Source organism: Peromyscus maniculatus, chromosome 15 (assembly GCF_049852395.1).
Source record: "Peromyscus maniculatus bairdii isolate BWxNUB_F1_BW_parent chromosome 15, HU_Pman_BW_mat_3.1, whole genome shotgun sequence".
Classification (NCBI taxonomy): domain Eukaryota; kingdom Metazoa; phylum Chordata; class Mammalia; order Rodentia; family Cricetidae; genus Peromyscus; species Peromyscus maniculatus.
In genome coordinates this window covers 34877187-34901345 of record NC_134866.1, presented here as the reverse complement: position 1 = coordinate 34901345, position 24159 = coordinate 34877187, and the positions used below count along the sequence as shown (strand labels likewise).

The 24159-nt window shown below is 42.4% G+C and overlaps 1 protein-coding gene across 1 annotated transcript in view; it reads left to right on the top strand.

Moving 5' to 3' along the window:
• The window catches only part of Oxct1 (3-oxoacid CoA-transferase 1), a 127264-nt gene that overhangs the window by 89331 nt on the left and 13774 nt on the right, over positions 1 to 24159 (top strand). Inside the window, exon 14 of the mRNA XM_042261494.2 lies at positions 13052 to 13141. Within this exon, the coding sequence (XP_042117428.2) occupies positions 13052 to 13141 (90 nt within the window). The remainder of the gene's footprint in view (positions 1 to 13051; positions 13142 to 24159) is intronic.

Below are 24159 nucleotides of genomic sequence, written 5' to 3'. Positions count from 1 at the left end.
GTTGTTGTTTGTTTCTGCTCTTTTGGGGGGCCCGCCACCCAGCTCCCAGATAAATTGCACAGAGGCTTATTCTTAATTATGAATGTCCAGCCTTTGCTTGGCTTGTTGCTAGCCAGCTTTACTTAACTTAAAATTATTCTGTCTAACTTTTGCCTTCTGGCTTTTACCGTTCTTTATTTCTCTATACCTTCCATTATTTCTTATTCCATGGCTGGCTGCATAGCTGGATGGCTGGTCCCTGATGTTCTCCTCCTTATCTGGCTACTCCTTCCAGCCAGATTTCTCCTTCTATATCTTCCCTCTGCCTGCCAGCCCCACCTATCCTCTCTCCTGCTTTGCTATTGGCCATTCAGTTCTTTATTAGACCATCAGGTGTTTTAGACAGGCACAGTAACACAGCTTCACAGAGTTAAACAAATGCAACACAAACAAATGCAACACACCTTAAAATAATATTCTCCAACAAGTTTCGTTTGGTGGCAGGGTCCTGCTACACAGTCCTCGCTTTGTAGGAACTCAGTTTGTAGATGAGGCTGACCTCAGACTTGTAGTCATCTGCTGCTTGTCTCCCAAGTGCTGAGACTATAGACATGTGCCACCATGCCCATATTACTTGGATGATTTTAACCAGTTAAAAATAAGTTTTAACTGGTTGAAGAAACAATACTGGATAGGTAAAAATGTCCTTCTTGGACTTAAAAGCGAATGGCATCACATGGCACATTCTATTCTCTGTCACTTGGTTTTCCAGGTTTGTTCACAATTAAATATTATTTTTCCCTTTCCCTTTTTCTTAGAATGCTACTTTATTCTCTGAAGGCAGTTCAGTGCATTTAGCCCCCTTCAAAGGTCAGTGGAGATGAGTTTCTGCCTATTGAAGCGAAGCTGTAACAGTAAGAAAAACACACATCTACCCTGACTCTCTAAATTGCTTGGAATTTCCTGATGGGAGCATCAGCTGTGGATGGCAAGTCCTTTCTATCTATGACCGAGTTAGGTGACTCAGGGTCTCCAGAGCCATGATTAGATCGACACCAGTTCAATAGAACTGTCATTATATTCCCCATGGAGAGAAGACTAGGCCTGGAGATCCAGTTCAGTTACCAATGCTGATGATTTAATCAATGCCTACATAGAGAGACTTTTACAAAAGCCCTAGGTGATGGGGTCTGAGGCTTCCGGATATAGAATACAGTCCCGAAGGTGGTATAGCCAACACAGAAGCGCTGTACTCCATGTGTCCGGTAGTGCCTGGCTCTAGGTATCTTTCACTTGATTGGTCTTTGGGCGTGTCCTTTGTAACAAACGGCAGGAAGTCAGATGCCTTCTAGGTTTCAGTGACCTGTTTTAGCCAATTGCTAAACCCAAAAGGGGGTTGTGGGAGCTGCTGACTTCATAGATAGATGATCAGAAATGTTGAGAGTTAATATTTACAATTGTCTTTTGAGGTATGACAAGGTCATTCTTGTGGGACCAAGTCCTTTTCCTGTGGGTCTACACGAACACCAGATGTTTGAAGTCAGAATTGTATTGAATTGGCGAGCACACAGCAGGTGTTAGGAGAATTGAGAAGTTTTTCCTGTGAAGAAAATTTTTACACATTTGTTGTCAGAAGTATTGAGTGTAAACAGAAAATGCTGTATACTTTTTTTTAACAGTTGTTCTAGAGAGAAAATGTTTCTTCTTTCGTATTTATTCATGGTTTGATTCCTTTGGTACAACACGGTGCTACTTATTATCTTGCTCTATGTGTTCTACCTATCCTCACTGGGAGATCTTTTGGCTGGCTCACACTTAGATCTCGTTGGGACACTCCCATGTTTATCAGTTTTCATTGAGTGCTTCCTCATGTGCTGGCCCTACAAAAGATGCTCATCTCACTGCGGAAAATTCTTCCTTCAGGTGGTCTGGTTTCTCATCAAGATGTGGGTGCTGGCTGTGCCTGTTATGTAAGGTGGTCACTGTTCCTGGCCTTTAAGGTCACAGACCTGGATGGGTCCCCACTGCGTCACTTACAGCGTTTTGAAGAATGCAAACATCTTTCCATTTTTAACCTAGTTAGTCATGGAGGAAAAAAAAAAAACAAAGGAAAAGAAAAACAAGACACAGCTCCTTCTTGAAGAGTGTTCATGTCTCTAATTTCAAAGCAATCCCTTGAACCAATCTTGGTATTTGAAAAGATCCTTATTGGCACCTCATTCTGTGTGGTTTGAAGAAGAGTCGTTTTTAGCTTATAGCAGCACTCCTGGTTCCAAAGTCTGCAAATGAGAAAGTGAACTCTTGATTTCTGAAAAGTGGCCATTGCTTGTGATGTCAGGACCCCTGGCTCTTGCTACATCAACTCAGGTCTCCCGTATTCCTAGTATTTCAGAAGGGTCATGGTTCTTCTGTGGACCTCCAGGAGCTCTGGCTTCCCACTGTGAGTCTGTATGCAGTGGTACTTAGGAGGCCCGTGGATCCCCAAGTGTCAGAAACGGGACTTCCTCAGTCACCAGAGTTAGACCTGCCTCTCATGTCAGAAGCACTCTTCATAGAATAAGAGTTGAGCCTGAAATAAAAAACAAGGCTTTCTAACTAAGCCAGGGCAAGACCAGTTTGCCACTAACGTTCATAACCAACCACTCCCCGCTGGTTCTTCACCATCCTCAGACTGGGCATTAGCTGAGGTGCAGACAGAGTACATATAATTAAAATAGATTCAAAATGATTTTGTCCTCTTTCATCCAAACTTTTACTTGCTTAATAGAGAAACACCATTTAGTGTCTACAACATGCTCTTTCATAATTTCTCTTAGTGAGCTTAAAAAAAAACTTTTAAATTATCTTCTACCCTATTTTTTTTATCTTATCTGCTATGGATAAAAACGCTGTTGCTAGCTTCACTGTATTCCTCAGTAATGTTCTTTCAGTCACCATGCCTCTCACTGTAAAAGTCCCATCCAGCTGTCAGAAATGGCAGTGTAATTACAATAATTCTGTAATGTGCTCTTCAGAGCTTTGCAGATGGTGGGAGGTGATGGTGAGGCAAGCGTGCCTCTGTCGTGGCTCAGGCTCTGACATCCTCTTTGAGGAATCAGAAAGGAAAATTTCCGAGACTGGCTATTTCAGATAGCAAAGACAGCAATAATTTAATATTCCATGGCAGTGGATTGTTAAAATTGATGTATCCTCATACATGCACGTCCATAGAAATGTTTTTGGTTTAGTTCTTATTTCCCATGGATTATCCAGGAACTTCCTAAAAGTGGCATAAGCTTTGAAATAGTTGTATGGTGGTGAATGAGACCTTTTAACCCCTATACCCTCAAACTATTAGAATGTATAATTGAACCCAACACACAGAATGTATGTGTTTGTACGTCATACTTGGTCATGTGTGGATGATTTCCTAGGATTCCTCCTTGGTGCACGCACATTCCTCCTTGGTGATCCAATGGAAAGAAAAATAAATCCTTGGGATTTTGAATGTGGTGTTGGTACCTATTTTTGTTTCTGTTTAATGAATGACTATTATCACAGCACTTAAATCATTCTAAATAGAAGCACCTCATACATCTATTCTGAAACACTTGCTCAGATTCCTCCCACCGATGCCTTTGAAGGTGGCCAGGCAAAGACAGTGAACGTAAGGCAGCTCAAGTGATGTTTGATTTCATCTCTGCCGTGTTGTGATTAGACTCAGTGAAAACTGAAGGTACAGCTTTGAGCATCGCTGGAAGGAATAGGCTTTTTTCTGACTGCCCATTTTGTTAGTCCAGAAAATAGATCAGACAACTAATCTTTGTGACAAAGAAGTTAACCTCTATAATGTGCTTTCGTTGTAATGGCATCAGCAAAAGGAACATGGTCTCACATCCCTTGTACGTTAGGAAAGGACAATATGTTGTTGCATAGTTCACTTAAGAAGTACTTATTCACTCCCTATAGCCAGGTATGTTTAATGGCCTTGATATAATTGATGGCAGCCAATGTTAGATGTATTGGGGTTTTGTTTGTTGGAGTGATGTTTCATGAGAACGCTATAGAAGCACTCTTGAATGGTATTTACTCTTTTATGATATAAGAGATTCATTGTGGTTAATAGCAGGAACAAAACTCACTTTTCATATATGAAGTTAATTGATTTTTTTTAGGAATCAGGCCTATTCCATTTTTGACATGTTCTAGCATACATGACTGGTTGTTATGGATTACCCCATACTAAATCAATGAAGATTCTGATCATGGCTTTAAAAGACATCTTTCATTTACAGGAGGAATTGTTTATTCAGTTTCACTTGACATAAATAGTATCTTAAACATGTAGCTTTACCTCCATAGTTTCTCTTATAAAGTGACATAAACAGTTTCTATAGAGAATAAATTTTCAGAAATTTGTCCCAGAACTAGAAATTACAGGTGGTTGAAAAATTTTCTGTGTAATCAAGAATATTTTAAAGTTGATACACAGTACTTGTTCTATAATTCTATCAATTATAGCAGAATTTATTCCTTGTACTTTGAGGGGACATAAAGTTTACTCTGAGAATATTTGAAAGGAAATATTAGGTTTTAGGCTTTGGAATTTGCATTGTTGGTCTTAGTCCACCCCAGGAACAAAGGAGGACATTTAGGAACTCTGAGGTGTTCAAAGCAAAGAATTTGGCGTGGCCAGAGATAGGAGAGGGTATCCAATAAATGTCAAGTAGAGGCTGACTTCATGACCATGGCTTAGGTTATCAAGTTTCTTAAGTTCTTTTTCTGTGGTTAACTTATACATGACATTTTCCCCCTTTGAGAAATAAACAACAAATTCAGTATATTTTGTATTTTTATGAAATAACATTTACTTAGCACTTCACCCTGAGGAGGATATAAAAGTTATTATATAAAAGTTATGGTCCCTTATTGGGATCAATTCAGAGTACCATATTCTCTGCTATGTCTTGGTCTCTGCCTCCATTTTCACTCAAGGAACCGTTGAACATTAACTTTGTTGTGCCTGAAGTGAGGGTCAGTTTCACATCTTGTTTTTATTACCTCTTACGGGTCCAGTTCTTTCCCTTAATCCGTGTTTTTACCTATTACTCTCCTTGCTCTAGGGAGCAATGAGAAACACTCTGAATGTCTTCATCAGATCCAGCTACTATGATTGTGTCTGGGGAAAACTAAAACCTGTAAGATAACAGTGATGGAAATTCAGGTGGTCAGATGACTTGGTGTGTGTGTGTGTGTGTGTGTGTGTGTGTGTGTGTGTGTGTGTGTGTGTGTAATTTGAATCACCTCTATAATGCATTAAGGAGCATACATCCTGAGAAGTTCTTGTTTTTACCTATCCGTGGGTACGTATTTCCCTTTCCTCTTTGCTGTAGAAACTTGCGGTCCTCTGTCTTTCCTCAAGCTCCTATCATATCCTTAATACTTTGGGCTTTTTATTAGTTGGTTTTGTTTCTTTGAGATAGGATCTCTTGTTGTAGTCCACGCTAGTCCAGGACTCACTATGTATTTGAAGCTGGCCTTGAGCTACAATGATCCTCCTGCCCCACCCTCCCAAGTGCCGGGATTACAGGCATAAGCTCTCATGCCTGGCTTTGGATTTTGATTTTTCTCCTTGCTGTTCTTTTTTTCCTGTAGGTAAAACCCCAAATTTTAATTTGTTATACTTTGGCTTTCCTTCTCAAATTCTGTATTTTATAAACAGAGCTTACTTTAAATATATAAATTCAATTTTGCTTAAACACCGACTATGAAACCTACTATGTATCGGTCACTTTTGGGCTTGAGCTGAACAGGAAGATGAGGGGCTTATGTTCTAGCTAACAAGATAAGGCTTTCCATCTGTGGCTGATGGTATCCTCTCTATATGAGGTGTCAGGGCCCCTGATGCATTTAGCACATGATATTAGCTGAATGGGGACTTGGAGGCTTCCCATTTAGGTGGCTGAATTGTAAGAGTGTGATTATTGACCAGACAGTGCCCTTCTCATAAGAAAGACTTAAATTGTGTCTATATGGTTTTGTCATCACCCACCAGGGACCACCAGCTCCATATTATTACAAATAATGTGATAAATTCTAAAATGTCCGTATTCATGGATTCTGTGAAGGTACTCATGAGTGGTCGGTCCCTCATCGTTTCTTGTTAGTAAGGTAAGATGGGAACTGGAGAAGACTTTCTGGAGGAATAATCATGGCTGACTATATAAGACGTGCTGGGGTTCACTTGCCTGCGGATTGACTGTGAAAGTACACTCAACAGCCATACGTAATGTCTGATCACTTTACGGTTCCTGCCATGGTGATAAGAATGTGGAAATCAGGAAGTGAGGAAGGCATGGGTCAGGATTTCATTGGCTTGCATTTCAAGCTGAGTTGCTTATACTTTACCCAGATATACTTTGCGGCCACTTAGAGGGTTAAAGCAGAGAATGAGTGTAATCAGCTACTTAGATCAGTTCCCATTTTCATTGGCTAGGATGTTTGGGAGGCACAAGGCTGGACACAGATGACGGGAGAAATTGTGAGAACATTGGCTTGGACAAGAAAAGGTCAAGTTTAAGAAGTGTTGGGAAAGCTTGCGTTCTCAGTGATTGAATGACTGATTTGGTTGGGACATAAAGGAGAGGCAGGAGATAAAAACATTTCTGATTTGGATCCTGAGGTGGATGACCTAGGAAGTTAACAGGTAAGCAAGATTTGCCTCAATGAAAACACCTAATTTCATTAGGAACACACTGAGCCGAGGCATATGTTAATTAACACACTATAAACAATCATGTTCTATTTCTCATGCATGTAGAATTAAAATGAGTATCTGTGACTGCCAACTACTGGCTTATGCACAATGATTCAAGGATTGGGATTCCTCTATTCAGGTTTGGCCATTTCCAGCTTGTACTTTGTAGAAGGTTCAGGAACATGGATCATTCTTGGGAAGTCTTATGGTCCAGCCCTGAAATACTGTACATCACTTTCATTGGCCAGAACTTACTTGTATGACTTTAATGAAGGCTGGAAAAATCTATCACATGAGCCAAGGAATTAGGGGAAAAACTGGGGAATCAGCCATCAGGCTGCCACAGAGACCTCTGAAGCATTTTAGACATTGAAGTCTGAAGCTCAGAGGACCTGAACTGGAAATAGCAGCAGAGGCAAAGGCAATTTATGTTCAGGAGAGCCGATGAAGTCACTCTTGGAGAAAAAGTAGAGGCAAGAGCCATTGGCCAAGGAGAGAACTCTTAAATCTGACCATCCCACTAAGATGGTTTGGGGAAAGGATGCCAAGGAACCTCGGAGTTCCCAAAGGGGCCTGAAGAACCAGGCCAGGCTTGTGCCATGGAAACTTTTGAGTGAATAGTTTCAAGCAGTTGGTGGAACACACTGTAAAATGCCTGGAGGATGTGAACTCCAAAGCGGCCTCTCAAATCGGACAACTGCCAGAGAGCTCACTGAGTCCAGTTCTCACTTGTAAAGGCACAGGCCAGGAGGGACCCAAGTTTCAACTCAGAGGAGTAAATCCAGAGGAGCCCCAGGGCGGGTTGTAACTGATGAAACAGGTCCCTGCAAGAACAAGAATAAAAGTGCTTATTAAAATGAAATGTCAAGTTTATTGCATTTTGCTTCTGGAAAGGCCATTTTATGATGGATAACTGATATTTATGGTGCATAAGCAATTTTACCTACCTAGCAATGGAGAATATAATTATATTTCCAGTCCCACGCTAGTTCATTTACATGATCAATTCACCTGTCCTGGGAAATAGAAGGAAATCTGCGAAAGGAAAGTTGCTGTCTTTTTAGGGTTTTGAAAACTCTAATGCAAGGAGGAAAGCACTCTGCTGTAACTTCATTGTAAACTAAGACAAACTGAAAATCCTCATCGTCAGTAAAGAAAAGCAGTTATAGCCTGCTTTCTTTGTGTTTCAACAAATGTTATTATTTAATCATCATAGTTTGCCTCTCTCCTACTGTTTAGCTGGGAGCATGCGAAGGAGAACTTTTCTTCCCTTGAGCATTGTTTAATAATGGGGAAGACAGAAATAAAGAGGCTTATATTTGGATTGAGGTGGGTACTTCATGTTCTGGTGTTTAATATTGAGCAGCAAGTGCCAGTTTTATTAATAAATCGCCCCACAGCCATCCTTCCCTTGGACTTCCAAGGAGTTTCACATTTCCTACTGCAGCACATGCCGCCACTTAAAAATGCTATAAATTGTTTCTATATATGATTCAATGGTTTCTCACTTCAGACCAGAATACTGAAAAGTAACAAATCTAGAACTGATCTGTTGCTATTTCTGGCCTAATGAAAAAGATGGTGTCATGAATAATTTTCAGCATGTTTTTTTTAAATTTTATTTAAAGCATATTTTGCAGTACTCTCCAAAATACTCAAACTCCTTGCAAAAATCATCAAAAATTATATGATCATGTTCAGAGCTTAGTTTATTATTTTTCTTTTTACATGTAGCTGAATATTTGTAGTTTGATGCATTAACATTTTTAATATTAATACCTTAATAGTTTTACTTTTTAGAAAAAAATTCTAGCATTAGTAAATAGAAACAAAGCAGATGAAATACATTGAAGATATTGATTTATAATTGAAGTCTATCTCCTGGATTTTTATTGAAAATAATAATTGTAGCTGAAAGTTTTCCTGTGTCCCAGCCAGTCTGCAGCCACTCAGACCCAAGTAAACACACAGAGGCAAATAATGGTCTTTTATTTCTGATTTCTGCCATGGTACTTGTATAGCAGACCCTGGGTGAACAGTTAGGGATTAAGGATCATAGTTGGAACATTATCATTTTAGAAGTGTTGTGTGACTCTGTCGTAATGGAGAATACCACATTTCTAGCTCATTTTATTGCATTCTTTTCATGCTTGATATCAGGGTCAGCCTTTAAATGAAAAAATGATGAGATGGCTATAAGCTGAACATCCAGCAATCATCTCCCCATTATGCTAGATGGGGATACATTACAGATCTAAAGTTCACCATTCAAGAAATATGCGTTTGCTGATGAGAGTTTTAAAGAGGCTGTGCTTGGTGTCGCTCTGCCCAATGCTCAACTCATGCCCCAAACCTCTTCTTCATTACAGGCCTATTTTTCTGCAAGTGTCAATTTTCTCTCATGAGTTATTTAAAAAACTATATTTTTAGTGCCTTAATTCCCTTTTTTTTTTCAGCTTTTTGTTTTGCATGTTGAATAGGATATTGAGTTGGTGGAGGAAGATGAGTGTGGAAGTAGAACCTATATTCCTTTTCAGCTGTTCTCTTGACAGATCCATTCTATTCACTTATCACTCACTCACTCACTCACTCACTCACTCACTCACAGAGAAAGAATACTGTGCCTTCTTAAGAATATGTGCCAGACTTTTGGATAGAGCAGTGAATTACGGTACCCAGTATAGTGTCTGGAAGAGTCATCTTCCTCTTGCCTCTGAAGAGCCTTCCTAATCCCCTTGCATTTGCCCCATTATATAATTAACTGTCAATCTACCTTGAGTTCTTTGCTATCCATTCAACATACTTGGTCACCACTTCATTGAATTAGTTAATACTAACTAGCTGCTGTGTCAAATAAGTCTTCCAGGTCCAGTGATTTGGCACCCAAAACATTTGCTTTTCCTTGGATGTTGAATAGTGGAATGGGGTTCTGAGTAAGTGGGCTTTGTTGTACACAGTCAAGCAAGGGCCCAAGATGAAGAGAGCTCATCCATATTCTGTCATGTTGCCTCTCCATGTCCATACTGCAGAAGGGGAAAGAACATGAAGAATGTGTACAGGGATTGTTATAGGCCAGCACCTAGAAGTCACAAATATCACCTTTCTTTTTTTCCATTATCTGGAATGCAGGCTCACTGCTACTCTTAACTGCAGCAGAGCTGGGAAATGCAAGTGGTTGGGTCTTAAATGAAGGCTGATAAGCCGGGTTAAAAGGGAACGATGAGTATGCCTTAGATAACTGTTTTTCTTTCTCTCACGCCAGTCTAGATAGAATCACTTGTCTTCCTTCAGTAATTGATTCTGTTTCAGAAGTCTTTGGGGAGTTTAGATGGTAGGAAACATTCTATTTTCCTTTTACAATGTGTTGAGCATACTAAAAGGGAAGAAAGCCAGATACCTGAACATTTTATTGCTACTACTGGAAACACTTTGATTTGAGAGCGCCGCTCTACTATTTTTCAGTATTACTTGCCTCAACTGGTGAATAAGTGTACTGAAATCTCCTCTTGGTAAGAATGCTGCTGTCTCTTCGTTCCATCCCTTCTCCAGGCACACTTACCAGGTGCACCCTCCATGTTCTGCGACGACTTGAACATGTCTGAGTTCCTTTAATCCCCTCATCCAGTTATTTATGGTTTAGGAGGAAAGGAGCCAGTAGGGCGGGAAGGACAAAGCTGGAAACCCCTGTAATCATAGAATTACACTCAGACAGGACAAAGTGAAAGGCCACTCAGCTGCGTCTTGGGGATGAGGGAGACGTGGGGAATGCCACTTTCCGAGAAAGAAAGCTTGCTCTCCATCTAAAGCTTTTTAAAAAATGACTCACAGTTTCTCTTCTCTAACTAGACAATGAGCATTTCAAAGAAAAGAATCCTATTTTTGAAGATTCCTAGAGTAGTATCAAGCTTACACTAGGTACTCAACACGTTGAATTGCCTGACTGAAGATCATCTACATGAGTACCTTTGTAAACTTTATTTACCATACACTTGCATACATTGTCTTATGCAGGGTTAACCACAGCTCTATGGCAGAGATAAACAGTCTTATTTTAGGCATCTCGGTACTTAACTGAAACTCCGAGAGGTTTGCTATTTTGTCAGTACCACACAGAGGTTAACAGAACAGATGCAGGTGTTCTGTTTCAGTCCTGTGCGGTTTTTCACTTTGGGAAGCAGGCATTTCAGGGTTAAGAATGGTGCTGGGTGTACCAGGCTCGGCTGACTCCTCATGGGAGGCCTCACCTTCTTATAGGAGGGAATGAGGGGATGGCTTGGAGGGGGAAGGCTGGAGGGGTGGAAGGAGGGAAGAGGGGGATCTGATTGGTATGTAAAATGAATAAAAAATTTCTTAATAAAAAAAAATGGTGCTGTGAAATTTCCAGCCTGCGCTTTGGGGGCTGGAGAACATCAGCTCACTTAGCTGAGCGATGCAGGACCCCATCTATGGTGAGTGAGTGGAGAGAGGACTCTTTTTAATAGAAGCAAACAGGTGGCTTTTCTAGAATTGTTTAACATGCTATGTGTCTGCCAGCTCTGTATTCTGTACTCAGGAGGTTCTCTGTAAGTCTTTAACTAATTGAAGTGATTTCAAATATGTACATTAGGTTTAGTTAAATTGGGCAAGCTTCCTGTTAGAGGCTGTCATAAGTTCTTAAATCTTGGTCATCATCGTGTCTCAAAATTTGCCTGTGGTGTACTCTAAGCCAGAATTTTTTTTTTTAATTCAAGGGATTTATAGCACATTAACTTGATTTCTGGTTTTCTGTTTTCTGTCTGTGGCTTTCCCATATTTATTGAGCTGTAAGGACATTGGTCTTTTCTGTGGAAATGTGATGACCTGATGGCCAGTCTGTTAAAGTTCCCCCTGACTAAGGGTCACAGCATTGATTGGAGAAGTTAAAATTGCACATTTCCATGTGGCTATTTTGCATTGTTTCCAACTTCCCTGTCTGAAGCCACCTGATCCTGCGTCCTCCACACACCTCTCCCCTCCACTGTTGCCAGCTGCTCCCCACCTCTTTGGTGGCAGGCTCTAAGCCACAAAGCGCCCAGCCACTTCCTCCTTTCCTACCTGCTGTTCATCTAACTCATGCTGGCGTCATGCTGTTTACCTCGGAGATGTCTCGCGAGTCCTGGATTTGAGGTCCTATTTTAAATCCAGGTGCCCATCTTAATCTCCTTAGAGCTCTGAGATGATTGGAGAGTATTTACTGACAAATGAGCAACAGGACTGAGCTTAAAAATAAATAAATAAAACGTTTCCACATTAGAAGTCATATCTTCACTGAGCCGTGGGAGGATTTATTTCATCATCTTTGGAAACACCTGTGTTTTCCAAAACTCTGTATCCAGGAGACCGAGCAGGCAGTGGGAGTCTTTGCCTGTGCATCATGGCACAGAGAAGGTGGTTGATAAATGAATAATGAATGGAGCTGAAGGGATGGGGAGGGATAGATGGGCGATGGCAGGATGGTTCTGAATGCAGCTTCTAGTTTCTGCTTTTGCTTGACTGGAAATGTGTTTTTTCCTTTTGTTCTCTCTCTCTCTCTTTTCCAAGCTCAAGATGAAAGCCCAGAGCTGGAAAGATAGACAGACAGAACCACCTTCATGATTAGTCACTACTAGAGAGTGTCTTTAGTGCCTCAGCCTACTAATGTGAATCCATGGGAAACCCAGATGTGCTTTAGAAAGTGTCTGTAGTGGGAAAAAAAAATCAGTAATAGCAACTGCTTGTTTAAAAGAAAGAAATGGAGGGCATAGGAGTCAGGCTTCAATCAAATATTTTTGCAAGAATTCTACAAAGGTTCTTACATTGGTTTCTTATTCACGGATTGTCTTATTACTAATAAATTGTCCACAAAAATTGTATTAGTAGCATTTAGTAGTTAAATGAGGTTATAATATCCATCCTGGGGGCTGGTAAGTTGAACCAGCAGGCTAAGTGCCTACTGCACAAGCCTGGTGGGCCGAACTTGATCCTGAGAACCCATCAAAAGGTGGAAGGGAGAGAACACACTTCACAGAGTTGTTCTTTAACTTGCACGTGCGTGCCATGTCACGTTTACCTCCGCGTCATTCACCCCCATGCACACGATTAACAATAACAACATCAACAACAATAATAAAGATATTTTGAAAATCATTCTTAACTTTCTCCTTCAACCCACAGGCTAAGGGAATTACAAGTTTTAGGTTCCAAAGCTTCAAGGACTGAGTAGTGATGGTCAGGAAGTGTTTCCCACAGTGGCTTGTTCCGGCAAGTTGACGGCATACTTCCTCTTGTGACGGAAGTGAACGCTCACGTGACTACTCATTTTCTGTTTCTATTTTACAGGGGAAAATGGTGAAAGGAATGGGAGGAGCTATGGATTTAGTGTCCAGTTCCAAGACCAAAGTGGTGGTCACCATGGAGCATTCTGCAAAGGTAACGTGCTCTTTCCTCACCGTTCTGAAAAACTCACAGGCCATTGAGCCCCATTGTGCCCTGTCTTGTGACTGTGGTTTTTAGTTTTCCTCTGGCTTACGGAAGGTGATGGCACTTAGGTTTCAGTGGGAAGGAACACAGAGAGGTGGTAATTTATTACCTGGCCAGGTGCTTGTTCAACTTCGAGGGCCTCCAGGTATCAGGGTATTCTTCGAACACCTGTCTCGCATGCGCATCTGAAGTAAAGGCTTTCCCGTCTCTGAAGTCAGTGGAAAGATGTTGGGGCAGATGTATTGGTTCCTGATGTAAGGTGATTATAGTTTTGGGCTTCACTGTGTTCGAATGAAAAGCCCAATAGCATTGCATGTCGGTTTTCAACAGCAGTTCTTTTCAGCTGGACAGTCTGGCCTTACCCAAGGCGGTGGCGTCCTTTCCAGAACGTTATGAGAGAATGATGGCTGTGCTGTGGTGATAGCAAACGTTCTCGTTCTGAACAGCGTTATTTTTGACAAATTACCACAGAGTTATGGAGTGCCTACTAAGATGCTAGGTGATCACAGCTTGGATTTGGCAATGACCCCCCCCCCCTCCCACGTAAGCCAAAGCCACCTATCTAAGGGAGTTCATTTTCAGCCTTCCACCCTCTTTCATCCTATAATAAATAAAAGCAGCTAACATTTAGTGAGCTTTCGCTGCATGCCAGCCATTTTGGTGTGTTTGTGTGTGTGCGTGCCCATAAAGTGGATAACAGGTCTCTCTTTTTTTTTTAAATTATATTTATTTGTTTTCTGATCCATTGTGTGTTTGCGTATACATGCATGCACCCCTGCCTCCACTTGCCACAACATGTGTGTAGAGGTCAGAGGACAACTTGCAGGAGCTGGTTCAGGTTCTGGTGATGAAGTTCAGGCTGTGGACCTTGAAAGCAAGCGCCTTGAAATCAAGCATCTTTACCCACTGGGCCATCTCACTGGCCTCTAAGAATAGTTTTCCCCTGCTCTCCGCCCCCCTCCCCACTCTTCTGTTTGTGTTTTGGTTCAGGAGGCAGAGCTTTGGAGTGGTAAAGTCACTTGCTTCAAGTCCTTCACTGCAGAGCCCAGTCTTCTAACAAATGGAGCCGCTGTTATAACTTGCTTTCTTCTTAATGTTTTTTTTTTTTTTTTTGCTGTCCAGAACCCATTGATCTCTGGTGATTTGTGAAGGCGGTGTCGGGTGGTCTATTCCTCCCTTGGTATGGCCTTCGATTTTGCTTTATTAACCCCGTGAGGCTCACTAATCTGAGTGAAACGGTGGTGTGCATGCCTGGCTTCATTTAGGGATGCACACCCCCCCCCTCCCCCGTGTAAGAGCATGGGGCTAGATTCGCCCTTCACTTGCTGGCGGGGTGTGTGTGTGTGTGTGTGTGTGTGTGTGTGTGTGTGTGTGTCTGTTGGTGCTGTGTGCTGCTGTGAAGGCTGTCCTTGTGGAGACTGCCCTAAGAGTGGATTTGCATAGGTTGTTTGGGTAAATGGTGGGTGGGAAGTGAGCAGTGGGGCGTGAACGTGAAATAATAGGAAGGGAACCTGTAGCTTGAGTTTTCCTGCCTTGCCCACAGTCAGGACAAATCTCTGTCACCCGCCAGTCCCACAGCCGCTCAGACCCAACCAAGCAAACACAGAGACTTATATTGCTTACAAACTGTATGGCCGTAGCAGGCTTCTTGCTAACTGTGCTTATAGCTTAAATTAGTCCATTTCCATAAATCTATACCTTGCCACGTGGCTGGTGGCTTACCGGCATCTTCACATGCTGCTGGTCATGGCGGCGGCTGCAGTCAGTCCTTCTGCCTTCCTGTCCTTTTATTTCTCCTCTCTGTTAGTCCCGCCTATCCTCCCTGCCTAGCCACAGCCGATCAGGTTTTATTTATTGATCAATCAGAACAACTTGACATACAGACCATCCCCCAGCACAGCCAAGTGCAGACCATCTCAGACACCTGCACTCAGGCCCATGGTCCTAATCATCCTCTATGTGGACCTGCTGGGTAACGCCACAAAGAACCCAAGAAGGGCTCCCACAGGACATACAGAACATCCCACAGCAGGAACCAGCACAGGTGACTGCTGTGAGAAGCCTTTGCACAGCATCCAAAAATGTTCATTCCAGAGGTGGAAGAACACCAAGCTTCCAAGTCTCCTCTGGAACGTAATGCCTCTTTGGAGGAAATTCCGTCCAGCTCCCCTTTGGTTGTTACTTTAATGTTGACGCATAGGCAGTGGAGTCTGGCTTGTTTTGGATTATTTTTGTGTATTCATTTTCAAAACATTAGGCCTGTGTTTAACAAATTCTCTCTCTCTCTCTCTCTCTCTCTCTCTCTCTCTCTCTCTCTCTCTCTCTCTCTTTTTTTCTTCCCCCAAGTCTTTTCTTCTCCTCAGCTGGAATTTCTGGTAGAGGAGAATAAACGGTACTTTAAACCTGTGGCTGCCTGGAGCCCTGTGAAAGCTTGCCGCAGATGCAAGATCACATGCTCTCCCTTCCTCCTTTCTTCTGTTCTCAGTGAGGCATGGGGTTGTTTCACACTTCAGTTGGAGTGTTTGCCACAGATACTTTCATTTGAACAAAGCAACAGAAAAATCTATTTGTGATTAATTTTTCTTTCAAACAATTGGAGGAAGGGGTTGACTTGTTAGACAGTTTCATTCTGTAGTCCAGGCTTGCCTGGAACTCACCCTGTAGCCAATGTTAACCTCAAACTCGTGGAGTTCCTCCTGCCTCAGAGTACTGGGACTACGGGTATGAGCCACCATACACAGGTGTGATTAAAATAAGTATAAAGGACTCTTCACACACAACTGTTAGATAACTTCCAAATACTCATCAATAGAACACTTGTCCTCACATTTCATCTGTGGTCCTAGGATGTATGATTCTACTTGGGGCTGCTACTCTGAACTCGCTGTGAATGGCACTATGTGAACCTTACCCCTTCCTCCCTGAATCCTTTACTTGGGTAAAGGCTGGAAAGGGACAGGTGGGGGTTTCCTGTTGTTGGTTGTTTTTGTTCTTTTGGGGGGCCTTCCACCCAGCTTCCAAATAAATCACACACAGAGGCTTATTCTTAATTATAAATGTCCAGCCCTAGCTTGGCTTGTTTCTTGCCAGCTTCCCTTCACTTAAATTATCCCGGCTACCTTTTGCCTCTGAGCTTTTTCCATTCTCTTACTTCTGTAAATCTTACTCTTACTCTGTGGTTTGCTATGTTGCTGGGTGGCTGACCCCTGGAGGCCTCCTCCTTCTCTGGCTGCTTCCTCCCCTCCCAGATTTCTCCCTCTATATAGTCTTTCTGCCTGTCAGCCCCACCTGTCCTTTCTCCTGCCTTGCTATTGGCCGTTCAGTTCTTTATTAGACCACCAGGTGTTTTAGACAGGCACAGTAACACAGGTTCACAGAGTTAAACAATCGCAACATAAACAAAAGTAACACATCTTAAACTAATATTCTACAATGGTTTCCCATCCCCAGTAGCCCCTCCAGTCAGCCACCTGTCCTTTCAGGCCTGCCTGGCACTTGCTGTATTATATGACACACGGGCAGCCAAGTGAACTAAGCCCCACGCCCCGGTTTATTGATTCAGGGTGCAGAGCTCACAAAGGGATTCCAACACGAGAGAGAAACGTAATCCCATATTCCTGGGTGGTACTTTTGTTTCCACAAGTGTCTGGACCTGCCCACCAGAGTTTCATCTTTTCTCTTACTTACTCACCTGTAGGTTTACAGGTGCATTGGCTGACCTTCAAAGCATGCTTCTATTGTTTTAATAAGAACAAAGGAAACTTTTCGAAACTGGCTGCCTGCTGGTGCTGCTCCTGAGTGGCTCCTTGCCCTCTGGCAATTTCTGGAGCCAACAGTGGGTGCAAGCACCAGACTGGAAGGTGGTTTTGGTTGAGGCTGAGACATAATGGTATCTCACTGTATAGATAGTGCTTTTGTGTTGTCCATCCATCTTTCTTCATTTTTGAAAGTATAATATTTTTTTTTAAAAAAAGATTAGCTTGTGGAGAATTCCTTACATGCTCACCTTTCTTCTTTCCATCTTTGGACCTAGTCCTTCCTCTGTCTCTTACAACTGGAAAGGGAAGCAGGAAGAGTTTGGGTCCTTAGCAGCTGGAGATGTGCCTAACATTGCACGGACGTAGTCTCACTTTCTCAGAGACCCTCTGAGTAAGTCCAGAATGTAGGCAGGCAACTATAGGAAAGTGGCAGGGCTGGTAGTTTGATTCCATCTCTGCCAGCCTATGTCCTTCTCACTCTCACAGACCCAGATTTGTCTTTTCAGGTTTCAGAGAAACTCCTTGGCACCCCTTTACCCTGGCCATAGTTCCTTTTGCTTTGGTGAGAAAGCCATCAAGACCTTGAAAGAAAACCTGAGAAAGCAATCTCTCTGTTTTTATTTCCTCGGATTCTGTGTTATGATCTTTCCTCACTAGATACTTTAGTACCCCAGTGACAGATGGCATTTTATAACCTCTCCTGTTTGCCACTAGGCTGGGCTCAGTGCTACTCGAACATTTATGATTTCTGGGATGTTTAAGTTAGAATTTTAAAGATAAATCCAGTTACAGTATGCTGCCCTTGTCTTCATTCTATTTGCTAAAGGCCTTAAAAGTTGGGCTGAGTTACATTGCTACTCTGCCACCTTGGGCCCACAGATGTCTAGTCTTCTCCTTTGTGAGTTCCCAGCAAGACATGGAGCTCCATCTCTGGTCCCCTGAGCCTTACATCTCCTAGGCTATTCTTGGGTATTATATAAAACATTTTTTTTTTGTACCAACCATTGTATTTCACCCAGTGGTTCCCAAAAGCCTTTGTCTCCAACTGGAATTCTCTGGTGAGCGCTAGAATTGTATTTCTAATTCCTGTTAGAGGATGCTGGCTGGATGTTCCAGAGCCACCTCAGTTACAACACGCTCCCAAATGAAATTATCTCCCTTTCCCTTAAACAGCCTCATCCTCTTTCTGCCTCAGCTAGAGAAATGCTGACCTCTCCACCCCTACCTGAACCATCACCGTGGTCCTCACCCCTGCCTGAACCATCACCCTGGTTCCATTCACTTTGTACCCCATCTCCATAAACGTGGATCTGTAGTGCTCCACAATCTTCTTGCTCTCTATTTTCCTTTCTCTACACATATTTAGGTCCCTGGTGAAGTGTCCAAAAGGTCCTCAACTGCTTGAGACCCTCCTCGTCATCAAGTACATGGACCAAGGAGTTCCTCTTTAACGTCTTGATACAGTCAACCCTGCCTGGGTTACCATAGCCTGCCTGCTTTTTACAGTCGCTGCCCTGTCCCCAATCCCCCTGCCTCATCCTTGTTTCCAGGATTTCAGTTCTGCTCCATGGTGTGGCTCCTGTCCTTGAGTGATCCTACTCTCCTGCCTCACCCTTTTGGTCTTACTTTTGGCTTACAACCGCCTGTACAGAGTTCTGGGTGAATGGGATAAGACTTGATGGGTCTGAGGGTAGAGTGTCTACCATTTTCTATGAATGGCCAAAGGAGTGTTCTTTGATGTTTTGCCTTGGAATTTGGTAGGAAAGCCTTATGTGGATGTGTTGGGTCACCTCTTTATGCAGGCGTCAAATCTTTATCAGGGACGACTACGTGGTGGGCACTAATGATAGGGACTGAGGAAGTAAAAATGAACAGATGTGGTTCTTCCTTCATGGGCTGCACAGCTGAGTGGAAAGTTCATTTTGAGGGACAACAACAAGCTTCTTCCCATGGAGCATTTTCAGGGACATCTGACGGCTGGGGCAGAGTTTGACAGGGACCTCAGTGTTATAATAGAAGGGACATTAAGACAGTGTGAGACTGGGACAATGTTTGTCAAGGGATTGAGTATGTCCTTGTCGGAGAGCAAAGATGGAAGAGTTAGGTAGGAGCAGGCGCACACAGTGGCTCTAAATATACATTACACACACACACACACACACACACACACACACACACACACACACACAGAGCCATGCTACCTCGTTCTCAATCCAAACCCTCCAGTAACTTCCCATCTCTTTTAGACTCAAGACTTCAGTTTCTTACTGTTGTTTCTTAGAGCGTACATGGTATACGGCTTGACTCCACCCCCTCCCCCACTGCTACTGTGTTCTCGTTCTCTCTCTCTCTCTCTCTCTCTCTCTCTCTCTCTCTCTCTCTCTCTCTCTCTCTCTCTCTCTGTCTTAACTCCAACTGTACTCCCTTCTGGAAAGTCTGGAACATTTCAAGCAGAATCCTGCCTCAAGGCCTTTGCACTTGGTATTCTCTGTGCTTTAAATGTTTTCCCCTAGATAACCTTCACAGCTCACTCCCACGCTTCATTCAGGCTCAAGGTACCAGACAGGCTTTTTCTCGACGCTTTTCTTCTGCAGACCTTCCTGCACCTTCTGCAGTAGAAGGTGAGAGGCTCCATAAGAGCAAGGACTCTGCGCGTGCTACGAGCATGGGACACGATGGTGCCATTCTGTTAGAATGTAAACCATATTAATCAAGCACGACAAGTTCTTGCTGGATCATGATGCTTTGAGCACGTCGAGCTCTCTTAAGCCTTCCCTGTAGCTGATGTTTATTGTTTCCATTTAATTACTGGAGACCTTATTATTTCCCTTCCACAGATAGACAAACCATATTCCATAGAAACTGAATATGCCAGTAAAAGTCGATTGGAGCTCGGAGTGTGAGACCACGCCCAGAATCCGTGTAGCCTTCTCCTAAATCTCCTTCGCCCTTGAGAGAAACTTTTCTGATAACGCCATCACAGCTAGTAGCGTGTACCACGAGCTTCCTTGTCGGTACTGCGTGCTGAAATCTATTCCCAGGGCTGTAACTGGGGGCAGGGCGCCGGGGCAAAGTACTTCAGTTGCACTTAACATTTACTGTAAACCTGCAAAGCAGAGCATCTTTTTTTTTTTTTTTTTTTTTTTTAACAACACAAAAGAGAGCTCTGTTTCTAAGGAAGGTATATTTTGTTTTTATTACAGTAAGAGATTTGGGTTCTGAATGATGAATCAGAATATGTTGTTATGACGTTGAGACTAAATCTTCAGGAATGATTTTTCCTATTTAGTCTAATCTATCTGGTAGCAAGGTCTTGTGTAGCGATTTGGATGCCTATTTTATCTTCTCCTTGCTTTTTCCCCCCCTGAAGTTTATTAATCTCATTTATTTTAGACCAGATGTGTTACCAAAAGCAACAAGGTGATCTTTGGCAACACTGAAAAGCACTCCCAATTAAATAAAGTACCCCTTTATTTGGATTAATTCATAATTAATGATAGTATATGCTTGTGTTTCTATTTTTTTCTAGACTGTCTATATAATTTGGAAGAAAAATAGTCTACCTTTAAAAAAACAAATTATAAGGGGCTCATGGTAGTGAAATGTACACTTAGCACCCACAAAGTCCTGGTACCATCCAAAAATATAACTAAGAACATAGACATGCTTACATTGTTCTGCCCTTTTATTTCTCTCTTGTGACAGAGATCCTTGAAAAAACAAACAAAAAACTTTAATGTAGAAAAAACAGACACAACACAATCCAACATCCAGTATAGCTTTAAAATACGTCTTAGGGAATTTAATTAAGCTAATAATTTTAAACTATATAAGTTTGAGTTTGTCAATGAAACCCTGTATTTTTTAAAAGGAAAATAAAAGGTAATACTAAGAAAAACTAAATTACCACTCCTATTTGTGAGTGGGAAAAAATTTTTCCTACTTATTCCTGGACTCCGCTATCCAGATGTTAAGGATTTGGCTTTTACGGAGTTAGGAAAGCCTGGCCACAATGATGATCTGGTTGAAGAAGAGGGGCCTTCTACCCCAAGACCTCAAAACTTCCTCAGCACTTCTTCACAGGAAATGGCTTGCCATTGTCCATCCTCTCAGTCAGCTGCTCCCTCCTTTGAGAGTGTCCCTGTGGCCACAAACTCACTGCATCTCTATATAAAGATGAGTCACAGTAGCAGAAGTTCTCTGCCAACTGAGAGTCTCCACCAGTGCCCTGCAAATGGTTAGGACCCACCAGGCAGGTACAGGGAAAGACCAAAAGGCCCCATGAGGATAAACTTGGTGAGAGCAAGTTCATCCTGGCGTGGTACCCTGTGTACCCGATTTTCTTTGTTTAGCAATCCATTTTTATCATGCCCCACATCCCTCATCCTAGTAACCTGACAGTCATGTAGTTGGTAGCAAACACAGCATTCCCCAAGGAGGTGCATGTGCATGTAGAAGATTATTTACTTGCGTTCATCATTATGGTGAGGGGTGACCAGGGAGAAGGCACTGCATGCTGACAAACAGGCTTCTGTGATACCGTGTACTAAAAATTGAATATCAGAGAATATTTAATTTCTAATATTAAACATGGAAAGCAGAGTTCAGCCTCCGTGGTAGATTATGACAAGCTTTGGCGGCTAGAAAGGAGCAAGTGGAAGGCACAGAGACTAGTTTCATTTCTCCTTTTGAAGTTCTGTTTCACACTACAGGCCTGATGTGCCTTTGCTCCGCCCCTTTTGCCCTCTGCTCCCTAAATCTTGTGATCCCCTTTCAAGTGCTTCTGTTAGACGAACTTCTGTTGAGCTCAGAGATACTGGGACTGTGCGTGCAAGTGTACTTCTGAGAGCCAGAAAGACACCCCAGGCAGTCCACAGGTACTTAGCCACATGGTATTTGATAGCTCCAATTCTGTCAGAGTTCTCTGAATCAGATGGTAATATCCAGACAGCATATATTGGTCACTGTGGTTTACTTAGTGTTCTTCTTGTTCCTGAAATGCAGAGACGAATGGTTTTAACTTTGAGCACGCTGAGAAGCTACTGGGAATTGATAGGAGATGAACAACATACCATGGGTAGTGGGGAGAAGGAGGCACAGAGCAACAAAGAGGGCCATCGTACTGGGGGTGCCCGGGGACACTGGAGTGTATACTATGGAAGGGATATTGGAGAAGTTGTTCTTAAAACTAGAAAGGCTGTGGTCATTTGACTCTGAGGTGATGGGATGTGATTTGGTTCATTTTCCCGGTAGCTGGTGGCATGGGAATGACCAGTTCCTAGAACATTCTGCTGTATGCCAAAAGAGCTGGTTCCATGAGACTAAGTGCATTTTGATGCCCTGAAATGTGCTGTCATGATAGCAGGAGATATTATCGTTTAACCAGAGTTGTTCATTACTGCAAAGTGTAGTTCTTGGATGTCATGTAGAGATCTAAAGAATTGCAGAGCTCACAGGGAAGCAAGTACTGGAAAGTTCTGAGGCCCAAGTCATTGAAAAACAACGTGAAGTACCTAAGGTACAGAAGAGGAGAAAGCTGTCAGGGAAATAGTTGGAAGCAATAAGGTTTGGGAATTAGTAAAGAAGTGTAGTGAAATTGGGAGCTCTCAGGATTGGTCAAAACCATTTTTTTGGAGGCCTGCTGAGTTGTTCAGGTCAGTGCTGAATTCCTTGCTCCAGTGACCCACTTGCTTCAGCTTCCTGAGACATTGGGTCTGCAAGCGTGGACCACTCATCTAGCTCCAAACGTTTTAACTCTTATGCTTTGTATCCATGCTTCTGCCTTTTCTGAACTGCCTTTTGGAGAACATAGAAAAGAAGCAGAATGATGAGGACACATGCCCAAATCCTGTTTTTATTTTTAAGCATCAATTTAACCCCCCTCCTCGTTCAGTACACCTTCAACATTTCAGTTAGTTCTTATCATGATCGAGAAAGCAGATCTAGGCAATAGGAGATTAACAACCCAAAGAGATTGAACGTCCAAATAAATAAATGCCAGGTCTTCGGACTTCTCTAGTGTTTTGGATGCTGCCATACTATAGTGACAGTCTTTATTAGAACTTATTTTTAAACGTTCAAAATCAGCAATTGTTCCTGCTCTGTGAATCGCTAATGTATGCAGCTGTCATGCTGCACTGATGCTCAGCCTGGCGTGCTTAGGAAAGCGTGCTCAAGTGGGAGTCAGTCATGGTTTGGCTGGAGAGATAACCTATTGTTGCATTGCAACGGTGACATTGTTTCATCTGTCTGCATTTTGTTTTTGCTCTCTCCTTGATCTCTGCTTTGTCTTGGAGCTAAATGTGAATGGATTCACCTAGCTATGTTGTTCTAACTGCACAAATACACCAGGGGCTGGTTTCCTAGGCAAGCCTTATGGTTTGTCTCCAGATATGTACTGTTTTCTCCTGTGGGTCTTAGGAAATTAATTTAGGCCATTTTTTTTTTGGCTTATTTCTATGTCAGACTTCATGTAGGGACTTACAAGCTCATAAATAATTTATTGGTAGGTTATATGAATCTTAATTGTAAGTTGTATAAGCAATTGCAGTTAACATTTCTTCTTACTAAGTGTTGGATGGCTATATTTAGTTTAAATCTAATAATACTGTGAAGTAAGGTGGGCAAGAAAGTATGGACACACTGACCTCACACAGACAATGTGAGAAGGTCCAGGCTTTGTATAAAAGTTCTTTGGTGAGAGGTCTACACCTTTCCTATCTATGTTATATTATTTATGCAGAAAATAGTTTATAAAACGTCTCTGTTGGTAGGGTACTATTAATGTCGGTAGCTAGAGTTTTCCTGCCTTGCCCACAGTCAAGACAAATCTCTGTCACTCGCCAGTCCCACAGCCGCTCAGACCCAACCAAGTAAATACAGAGACTTATATTGCTTACAAACTGTATGGCCGTGGCAGGCTTCTTGCTAACTGTTCTTATAGCTTAAATTAATCCATTTCCATAAATCTATACCTTGCCATGTGGCTCATGGCTTACCGGCATCTTCACATGCTGTTTGTCATGGCAGCAGCTGGCAGTGTCTCCCTCCACCTTCCTGTTCTTTCTTTTCTCCTCTCTGTTAGTCCTGCCTATACTTCCTGCCCATCCACTGGCCAATCAGTGTTTTATTTATTGACCAATCAGAGTAATTTGACATACAGACCATCCCACAGCAGTTGTCAGTTAAAATTCATCATTTCCCTTAAAA